The sequence below is a fragment of the Pseudomyrmex gracilis genome, unplaced genomic scaffold (genome assembly GCF_002006095.1).
Source record: "Pseudomyrmex gracilis isolate BER0280 unplaced genomic scaffold, ASM200609v1 scaffold_50, whole genome shotgun sequence".
NCBI classification, from domain to species: domain Eukaryota; kingdom Metazoa; phylum Arthropoda; class Insecta; order Hymenoptera; family Formicidae; genus Pseudomyrmex; species Pseudomyrmex gracilis.
Genome location: NW_018020634.1, coordinates 106,138 through 116,961, shown reverse-complemented (window position 1 = coordinate 116,961; position 10,824 = coordinate 106,138). Strand labels below are relative to the sequence as shown.

At 35.1% G+C, this 10,824-nt stretch overlaps 1 protein-coding gene across 12 annotated transcripts in view; it reads left to right on the top strand.

Annotated features, from left to right (window-relative positions):
* Positions 1-10,818, top strand: part of LOC109853504 (CLIP-associating protein 1-A) — a 31,251-nt gene extending 20,433 nt beyond the window's left edge. For 6 of the 12 annotated variants that reach the window (XM_020425689.1, XM_020425698.1, XM_020425695.1 and 3 more), the window contains 22 exons: positions 219-253; positions 347-431; positions 1,285-1,365; positions 1,931-2,088; positions 2,223-2,459; positions 2,712-2,965; positions 3,057-3,247; positions 3,502-3,627; positions 3,842-3,955; positions 4,063-4,158; positions 4,234-4,414; positions 4,478-4,709; positions 5,326-5,391; positions 5,696-6,027; positions 6,127-6,430; positions 6,517-6,704; positions 6,793-6,943; positions 7,073-7,202; positions 7,291-7,450; positions 7,523-7,736; positions 7,811-8,017; positions 8,105-10,818. In XM_020425689.1, coding sequence (XP_020281278.1) covers positions 219-253; positions 347-431; positions 1,285-1,365; positions 1,931-2,088; positions 2,223-2,459; positions 2,712-2,965; positions 3,057-3,247; positions 3,502-3,627; positions 3,842-3,955; positions 4,063-4,158; positions 4,234-4,414; positions 4,478-4,709; positions 5,326-5,391; positions 5,696-6,027; positions 6,127-6,430; positions 6,517-6,704; positions 6,793-6,943; positions 7,073-7,202; positions 7,291-7,450; positions 7,523-7,736; positions 7,811-8,017; positions 8,105-8,311 — 3,749 coding nt within the window. In that variant the 3' untranslated portion in view covers positions 8,312-10,818. The remainder of the gene's footprint in view (positions 1-218; positions 254-346; positions 432-1,284; positions 1,366-1,930; positions 2,089-2,222; positions 2,460-2,711; positions 2,966-3,056; positions 3,248-3,501; positions 3,628-3,841; positions 3,956-4,062; positions 4,159-4,233; positions 4,415-4,477; positions 4,710-5,325; positions 5,392-5,695; positions 6,028-6,126; positions 6,431-6,516; positions 6,705-6,792; positions 6,944-7,072; positions 7,203-7,290; positions 7,451-7,522; positions 7,737-7,810; positions 8,018-8,104) is intronic. The other 6 variants (XM_020425692.1, XM_020425699.1, XM_020425690.1 and 3 more) reach the window with 5 other exon arrangements.
* The last annotated feature ends 6 nt before the right edge of the window (positions 10,819-10,824 follow it).

The following is a 10,824-nucleotide window of genomic DNA, read 5'->3' as shown; positions in this document are numbered from 1 at the left end:
AAAGTGATTGATGAAGTAGTTAATGTGATGATAAAAAAAAATTTTATGGGGGGAAAAAAAACTTTAAAAGAAAATAAAATTAAAAGTCTTTTTTTTTTTTTTTTTTTTTTTTTTAAATTATTTGTTTTGAAACGCTTTATTAACGTAAACTTATATAAAAAAAATTATTTTTTTGTGATTTGCGCAATTGTTGATTACAATTCTCTTGTGTGTTTCAGTCGGTAAAGATAGCGACGAGCCTGACAGAGTGACGGTAAGTGCAAGAGTTCGAAGATACGTAAACAGTTTTCAACTGTGAAAGTTTTTAAATTGAAATAATAATAGAAAAAAAATCTGCATTACACAGGTGAAATCGGCTTCCGTTAAGAAGCTGAATATGCCACCGAAAAGAGGACAATTTGGACCCGCTAAGACATCCTCTTCCGCGTTAGGTATATTTCGAATCATTTATATATATATGTATATATTTATATATATTGTATATTTTTTACACTATGATTGTACAGATTGTCATTGTACTTTTTTTTAAATCTTCTCTTTTTTTCATCTTGAGAGCATGATTTATTGCAAGAGTAGCGACAGTAATAAGCAAGTTTCTTTGGAATATTTTCAGTTACGGTAGTTGACGTGCAAATTTTGAATAATATATAAACTTAGAATTTTTAATTATATTAAAGCTAGAAATATCAATGTTTTTTTATTATTTTGAAACCATGTAAATATAATATACATAACAATATTTGCGTTGTATAAATCTGATCTTTCGTCTCTATATGTGTGTCTTTTCATGGTTCATTTGACGTGTATATGTGAATGCTGTAACTCAATGTTGACTAATGTCACACAAAAGCACACGTTTCCGCATACGAAGCGCACGTATATTGGAAAATATACGTAATATTCACGCTTAATTGTAACCGTAAGGGCCTGAGCACAATAGAGAAAATATTAGGAATAAGAATTAAAAATAGAAGTTAAATGTAATGCACAATGCAAAAAAATATAACAAATGTATATAAATATAGGCTGTATATCATGCAGCCATGATATACTTCCTGTATTTATATTGTTATATTTTATTTCTTGTCATTGTATAATACATTTAACTTCTAATTCTAATTCTTATTTCTAATATTTTCTTTATTGTGGCTCAGACCCTAATGCTTCACTTTCACATATCTTTAATAATATACACACGGTTCGAGACAACTCGCCAACAAAAGGTCAATGTGACGTTGACGTTTCGATGACGAGAATAACGCTAACTGTTCGCTTGCATGACAGCTCTTCCTTCTGGTACTCCATCCTACACGGTCCCAAGGGCAGCGACCGTCAAAAGAGCTCTGTCAGTAAGAACAGCATCAGGTATAAATTGTAAATTCTATTATTAGCAACTACATATTTTAAAAGATTCTCTCTCTTCGAAAATCACTCGGTTAATAAGAAAAAAGACTAAATATTAAAAAATAATAATAATAAATATTTGCACTATCAATAAATTTCATGATACGTAGCGACATCAAAATGTCATTAGAATAAATTGCAATTACATCAATTGCTCTCTAATTAGAACATGTGTATTATTGCTTTGTTGTCAGCTCATATCAGCTTTTCATTTGTACGGGATATGGATCATTTATAATGCTTATTTATTATCATTTGCAATTTATTAATTTTTTGTATGGCTTGAGCACCGTTTACATGTAACGTAATTGACGTAATTTTTAGTATCACACAGTCATAGGCAATTTTGCAAAAAAAGAAATGTATAGCATGAAGAGAGCATTATCATAAGCGAGATCGTAATTCTTCAGTGCGCGCATTATATCTAATATACACTCTCATTACACACATTGAATCAAATAAAAAAAGTTCTTTAACATACACGTTGAGTCAAATAAAGAAAGTTATCATACTGTTTTATATCCAGGACAAGCCGGAGCTGTCGACGAAGAATGCTTTATCACCGCATTCGAGGACGTCCCTACTGTCACCTTATTCTCGGCGAAGGATCTCGAAGAGCAGATGAAAGTTATCAAAGACACAGTGGGCGACGACAAGAAGGATTGGAAACAGAGAGTGGACAGTGTATGTGCTACAATTTAAAAAAATCAATTAAAAAAACAAAATCTCATCTCATCCTCTTAATCGCTTTATATATATATATATATATATATATATATATAAACGATTTCATATTCGTTGTCTTCTTCTGTTGGCAGATGAGAAAGCTAAGAGCCATTGTACTCGCAGGTGGCACTAATTACGAACATTTTCTCGAGTGCCTAAAGAACATGCAGCGACCGTTTGAACAAGCCTGCACCGATCTGAGATCCCAGGTAGCGAGAGAGGCGTGTATCACTCTAGCCTTTCTGAGTCAAAGCCTGAAGAACAAATTCGCCGGTTTTGGCGAGACAGTTTTACTCACGTTAATGAACCTTATACAAAATAGTGCCAAGGTAAGTTCTCGTAGATTACTGAGTGTTTTTTTTTTGTTTTTTTGTTTTTTTGTTTTTATATATATATATATATATTTTTGTCACGTTATTTAGATACAATTATTGTCCGAAACGTCGTGTTGAATCTAATTATTTGTCTTTACTAACATTTATATTTTCATTGAAAATGCACGATAATCGAAGTTTATTTTAGTTTTTTATGTAATATCTGTAAAAGGATTTTAATTATCGGTCGTTTTTGTCGTTAACTAGGTCGTGGCGACAGCCGGTGCAGTAGCAGTTCGATTTATTCTTCAAAATACCCACTGCAACCGATACGTACCTATAATTATATCGTGCGTATGCCACAAGAGCAAAGACATTCGCAGAGCGTCTTGGGAGTATCTGGCGTTAATTTTGCAGACTTGGCCTACGCAGATATTGCAGAAGCATGCGACGATATTGTCGGACGCCCTGAAGAAAGGCATCGCGGATTCCGATTCGGAGGCGCGAGCTTTTGCCAGGAAGTAAGTAAAACTTGCTATATTTTCCAATTGACGCTTTGTTCGTTGATGAAGTGAACTCTAACATTATCGATTTTGTTTTGCTTTTTTGCAGATCGTTCTGGGCATTTAAAAATCATTGTCCGGAACAGGCTGAAATATTACTTAATACCTTGGACGCGACGTACAAACGGTCTTTGATGTCACTCAGCAACAGCGGCAGTAGTAACAGCTTGAACGTCGTGGCTAACGCGAGATCATCAAGCGTTAGTCCGCGCACAGCTAGACCCGTAATGAGTGCCGCAGGTAAAGATTCTCTGCTTGTTTGTACCGCGATGTATAAATCGCGTTTTTATTATTATTATTATTATTATTATTATTATTATTATTATTATTATTATTATTATATATATAGAAAGAAAGAAAGAAAGAAAGTACGTTATATTGTTTATTAGTACGATGTTTATTCGCGCTTTGTGAGACTCTAATATAAAAGACTTGTCACTTTGTTTTTCATGCTGCTTTGCGACTTCTCTCCTCTTTACATTAAACGTATGAAGGTAGTACGGAAAATTTGCATCAGACCACGAGTCAACCGCACGGTCCGCTCAGACGTACCCCGTCCTTGCCTCGGTCTTATCGTCAATCTGGTATCCCGATACTACAAAGACCAACAGATAGTCATTGTAATTTTTCCAGTCATTTTCTTCAAAAAGAAAAAAGAAAAAAAACCCAAATACACTACGTTTCTGCGCATTACGTGTTACGTATATACACTGTAAAGAAAATATCAGCACGCACGAAACTGACGTCGTATATAGAACCTATTCTAGAGTTATCATTAAATAGAGATGACTTAATGGCAATATCATCTAACTAATCTATCTTATAATTTTGCAGATCGAGGTACACCAGGAGTTAGATCTACCAGTGCGATCGATTTGCAAGCTGCTCAAAGAGCAAAAGCCAGAATAATGTATGCAAATATAAGCAGACAAAAAGCAGCAGCTCTTCGTAAGTAACATTAGTTTTATTGTTAAATTAAAAGGCTTTAAAACAAATAAGTTGTTAATAATGTATATACAATAAATAAATAACATTTTATTGTTTTGTTGTATTAGCTCGTCCTAGTAAATCTCCAGATCCCACCGCAATTGCTAGCCCAGAAAGAATTGCGAGGACAAGGACAAGAGTTTCGGGAGTTTCACAGTCTCAACGTACGGTTTTTTTACAATCTTTTCGCAAAAGAAATATCCACAAGAATTTATTTTCATTTATTCTTTCCTTTATAGCCAGCAGTAGATCAGGTTCTCCGTCGTCAAGATTAAGTTACGCTACGTACAATCGCGAAGGCGAGTCGCTAATAGGTAGACCGAGGCGATTATCGGGACATACCATTGGCAGCACGAGCAACAGTCGCGAGCCTAGTCCGCAGAGATTCGGAATGGACAGAAGTTTCGCTGGTAAACTGAGGTGCGTTAAAAATACTTGCCACAAGTTTTGGGTATTCGACAAGACAGACTCGAATTTTTGCAGAGGAAGAACTTTACATATGTCGCCGACGGACAGCACTAGACCTCCGGTTATGGCACAAAAGATGCTACAGAAGTCACGCGAAGCGGAGTCCGCCTTGGCGGATGCTTTAACCTTTGATAGTATGGATAATTATACCAGAATACCAGGTGGTAAAGGAGATCACAGTGATGACAGCGAGAACAGCAGTATATGCTCGGAACGAAGCATAGACGGTTTCAGACGAGCTAGTGATGTAAGTACGAAGTTTATTACGTAAACCAAGAGAGTGGCGCAATTATTGACTACAAATTCGATCTTAGTCACTTAAAAAAAATTTATGTCATGGAGAATTCATGTTACTTAATGATTTGTTATTAAATCACTTTTGTATTGACTAACACACTAATATTCATGAGAAGAAAATTGCCGAATTGCCGAATCAGATACATCTTCATATATATTTTATTTTTCATTTATTATTACACGCTGCATTTAATTTTATGAACTTACACTCTTCAGATAATTAAAGCCTACTGCTTCTTATCATTGATTAATTAATGTTTACACACGATTTGAGTATTTTAGCAGCATGTGATTTAATATGTCGAAGATAATATCGTTGTGTGTCATAATTTAAGATGTTGATTTCCGTTAAGGTGCAATTATTTTCTTAATTCTTTATATTGTTTATTGAACAAGGAAAACAAGAACATCTTTGAAACACAAAAAGTACACACACACACACACACACACACACACTTTACGAGGATGTAACTAATGCATGTGGTTTTTATTTTTGGTGTGTTTGGTTTGGACTAACGCCGTTCTTTTTGTTCTCCATATCTCTTCATCGTCCATCTACCCATTAGTCGTTCTCATGGAGTGGCTCTCAACCGAGACTATATCGTGATCTATGGGATCAATCAATCCCAAAGGTTTGTTAAATTCTTTCTTTTTATTTCTTTACATTAAGGTAAATATAATTATGACATCTTAAAATCACACGTATATATATATATTTCGATGTTAAAGGAAATATTTTATTTTAAATTATCTATTATTATTTGTATAAAAAAAAAAAAAGAATATCGCAGCGTTCGCTTGGGTTTAGCGTCAATTGTTAAGGCAAATCGATAGGAAACTGATCGCGATAGGAAACACGTTATTAAACGATAACAAAGAGTGACAAACATCTTTGAGTTTTTCTGAAAGAACACAGTCTTTTCTCACATTTTGCAGGACATCAAAGAAATTATTGAGAATTGTGCTCACAAACATTGGGGAGATAGAAAAGAAGGTTTAGTAGGCTTGCAGCATTATTTGAGCAATGGAAACACATTGACAACAACGGATTTACGTAGAGTAACGGATATTTTTACAAAAATGTTTATGGATTCTCATACCAAAGTGTTCAGTTTGTTTCTGGACACGCTGAACGAATTGATCATCACTCACAATGAAGGTCTTGGTGACTGGCTTTACGTTTTGTGCGCCAGGCTTCTCAATAAATTGGGCACCGATGTGTTAGGATCTATACAGACAAAGATCCACAAAACACTTGACGTTGTGAGGTAAGAATGCGCATAAAAGCTTTTTAATACAATTTTATATTTCTTAATGTTAACTTTGTCACTCAATTTTTAACGCAATCACAATGGTGATTTTTCCAGAGACTGTTTCCCGGGCCAACAGCTTCTACCGGCTGTGATGAGGTATCTGACAGATCCAACACAAACACCAAATTTTCGCGTGAAAGTAGCAGCATTGACTTTTATCACGCAGATCGCTGAGACGGCAGAACCGTCCGCGCTAAGCAGTTCTGCATCCACAGCGATTGCACGGCTGCTCGACTGGTCGAATGACGTTAAAAGCCAAGATGTGAGGAGGCACGCGCAGAATGCTGTGATATCACTTTACAATCTCAATCCACCTCAAGTTACTATGATACTTTCCGAGTTACCGAAATTGTATCAAGTGTGTTTTAAATTTTAATTTACTGATTGTCGGTATTTGTTTTCTTTATCTGTTCTTGTGCTTGAATTGTTTGTTTTTCTCATTAGGAAACAGCCTGGCCTTTGGTTCAGAATCACTTGAAGAAGACGTCCGCGTCGAGTAATCCGGCGTCACCTGGTACTCCGCCACCTAGAATGCAGAGTTCACCGGCTCGTACGAAAGTAAAGAACGAAATTAAGACAGAAGCAAAGACCGAGATCGATGGTGGAGACGACAATTTGGAAGAAGTATACAAGTACGTACGCGATGTTTCGTCGAATCGGACATTTCACTAAAACCTTGAAGATATTACAACTGTAAGATATGTATTAACTTTCTTGAAGTTCTTCTTACAGATCTCTGCGACGCACTACTGCTGAAATCCAAAATTATGGCTTTGAACGTCTGGAGAGAGCCACTACCAGCAAAGATAGTGGAATTAGCAATATGGCCGATGTAGAAGAAAGAATGGAAGGTCTCACATTATCTAATTCGGTAAGACTAGAAGAAAAGAAACAGTTTTTGAAAGTTGGTGAAAGCTTTCGCTCTTGATCGTTTCACTACAATGAACATTAGAATGAATCGCAGATATAGATAAAAATAATTCTGATTTAATTCTTTAAGGGTCGATCTTCGTCCGTCTCTTCACCAACGCAACGAGGAAGATCTGGCAGTAACATTACAGTTAACGGATCCGATACGATCGCTGGTGATTTGATTCTACCTCAAGAAAATAATGGTTATAAAACACATGGTGTGTATTTTGTCTCTTGATGAATAAAAATTTCTATGTTTAGAAGAGTCGGAATATATTTTACGAGAACGAGATATTTTATATGCAGGATCGTCACCTGATTTGGTAAACAGACCAGAAATCGTGGACAATATGGTTAAGACTCTGCAGTCCAAAGTAGCGCAAACTACAGAAAAAGTGTCTGTGTTACAAGAATTTCAACTTTATGTACGGGAAGGCGATGCGTCATATATTAAACGAAACTTCAAGTACGTCTCGGTTCTCGTACACAGTTTACTAGCTTCTTCTGTGATATACTTATTGCTTCTGATGTGTTTCAGAAAAGTGCTCAAAGTTTTATTAGATAGTTTATCCAATGACGGTAAAGTGATACAAGTAGAAGTGCTTCAAACGCTCATTGATATGCTTAAATGCTCTGAACTCGTAGAGAACTTTTCCTCTTACAATGAGTTGTTGGTTCTGAAAGTTATCTACGCCTATAAATCCGATGATCAGAAGGTCGATTCTTCCAGCGGTAGCGGCGGTAGATCACCAGTGAGTGTCAATTCTGTTTGACTGTTTCAATTAGTAGAAATAATTTAATACATTATTACACAATGTCGTGACAGGTGCACTGGAGCGCGGAAAAATGCGCAGCAACCATGGCCATGGTTTTAAAACCGGATCAAATCATCCATTTAGTTTCCACTATAATCGCTACAGAATCTTATCCATTAAATATGGGTGCAATAAAAATGTTGCATAAAGTAGTGGAGCATTGGGGTCGTGAAGCTATCGAACCTCATCTTGCCAAGGTTATGCCCGGTCTTATTAAGGTAAAGGGAGAACTTGAAAAATTTTTTTCATTCAAAAATAAATTGTTTCGCGTGTGTGTGTCGTTTCACGATTTTATATTTTTATAGGCCTATGATGATGCCGAGAGCGCAGTTCGCAAAAGCGCGGTCTTCTGCATGGTGGCGATCCACGTCGCGGTTGGCGAAGAGGTGTTGAAACCGCATCTAAGCTGCTTGTATTCCAGCAAGTTAAAACTGCTGAATATTTATATACAGCGCGCGCAGCAACAAACGAACAGTCAGCCTGCGAGTCCGCGCAGCAACAGCAAGAATTAACCAACATCTAACACTGTTTTGACTCTCAGGGTCGCGATGCTTAAAAGATTTGCCCGTTTTGGCGCGCGACATGAGCGAATGCTCATCAGCTTCCTCAGTAAGTCCAATCCGTGATCACGGTCGACAATGACGGTTTTAACCGTATGACTCGGAACTTTTCATAAGATAGAGACTGATTTTGTGTGTATGTGTGTGTTTGCGTTAATCGCGACAACATATGTGCGTGTGTATGTGTGAATCGCTGCTCGAGACGATAGTGATGTTGTCTGTAAAAGAAAGCCCAAAAAATGAGAAAAGCAGTTTGTAATTGGTCTTAGTATTACATTTGTCAAATTTATAGAAATTCTTGATAAAAAGACTACAGATGAGTGTAGTGGTGTTCATTATCAAAAGAGAATAAGAGAATAGTTTGTGCGATTTTTCAAATTATGCAACTAACTGTGCATACAAAGAAAAACTAAGCTTAAAAAATGAAGTCCGAAGTAGGAATATTCCGGTATAAATTCTAAGTATTTTTATCGACATTTTAGATTCTAAAATTTATATAGAGTTACAGAGAAGAACGAGTGCATTTCTGTTTTTGCAAATATTTTAATGTGTTTATAAGAAGAGTTTATATCGTTATATTTCTCTCCGTTAGGTTGTAATCAATATCAAAATATTGTATGTAATTACCACGAGTACATAAACATTTTGATAAATACTTATTATCGAACTCTTATAATTCGTATTATTTTTTAAGTTACATGTTTTTGCAGTTTTGCGGTTAATTGCATGACCTTTCACACTTGAAGAAAGTGATTTTTTTAAGTATGAAAGGAAGGAAGAATCAACAAATATCATTTTGTGATATGCTTGCAACGTTTATTCTGTAAAAAACATTAGGTAATTTTATGTGTCATTTTGCGAACTGATGACAATAATTTGGTTAATTATGTGCTAAACGTTTCTTTTTGTATTGTTTTTCTTTATTGGTATAATACTATACATGTACGTATATATACATATACAAGACAATATTTACGCTTATATTTTATGATGGAGAGATTTTCAGCAAGTCCAGTATTTTTGTTAATATGAATAAAAAACAACTTTTATTTTGCAAACAGCAGTTGAAAAAACTTTTTGTTTTTATATATGTTTTTTAATCTATCCATCATCACGAGAACCTCATATCTTGTAAAAGTTTAACGACTTTTGAGAGAATACAATACAACATCACTGTCTCCACGAGTCCCAATCTTTTCTCGTAACGCGCAGCAGCTGAATATTAATCACACGGGCTATCTGATGTTATATATTAAAATAATATTGTATACGTGCTTGTTATCGATTTACCAATGCCGATCGTAAATATCGCGTGTCCGTCGCGAAACGTCGTGATTACATTTTACAACAAACGACATGTGATAGAGCAAAGTGGAAACGTAAAAAAGTATAATTTATTTGTTTTGAAATCTATGTGCTAGTCAGATTCCCAAGGACGCACAATAACGTAAAACAAAAAAAAAAAAACAAGACAAACGGAATAGTCGGATTGTTTTTTTGACAAATAATACACAACTAACTATACTTACATTACGGAAAGAAATATGTGAGATAAAAAGCGATATTTTGCGTGTACGAATGCGAGAGAGAACGCTTTGTGTGACTGAGAAATTAGCGCATGTTTAAGAAGCAAGCATACATATAAATAAAAGTAGTAGCTATTATAGCAAATTGATCTGCTCGAGACTAACGTTAACACTTGAAATTATTCATCACGTTGCCAATAATATAACGAAGGAACGCTAAATCAAACGCTAACATAACGAGTTTAGTAACATTTTGTGCCATTGTCGTTTCTGTTTACTGTATAAGGAAAAAAAATTTATATATATATGTAGAGAGATAAATCCTTTTTTGTCCTTTTTCTCTTACTATAAATATATATACATATATATGTGTGTATATATATATTTAGTTGAGATACGATATAAGGATAATAAAAAGGGTAATTTTTATTATAATATTCTCATTAAAATGAATCATTTTTGAGGTATTACGAGATATTGAAAAAATGTTTTTTGGAAACGTTCGTTGTTCGTACGTAAATATTACTTATTATACAAATGTACCGAGTGTAATAGGTAGAGAAAAAAACAAATGTGTCGTTCTCAGCGAATTCTTTTGCAACGCGAATGTATGTGTCCAATAGTACCTCCATAATTCATTTGAGCGTGATGACGCGATGATTCTCAAACATAATTACGGCCAAATAGTGCCAAAGAAAAGAACAAAATACCGAAGAGAGCACGAATATAGGAGCAATCTGACGCGTAAACATTGAGAAAAAAAAGAGAAGTGAGTTAAAGCACGACAGACTGTGTATTTCTTTTACTTTGTGCCTTCGGCGTCGACGTGACGGGATTTGATTGACAATTGTCTTTCATCATCACTTAGGAACAATTTCGCAGATAGAGATACAATTACCAAGAGATTAAAAAAAAAAAAAAAAAAAAAAAAAAAAAAAA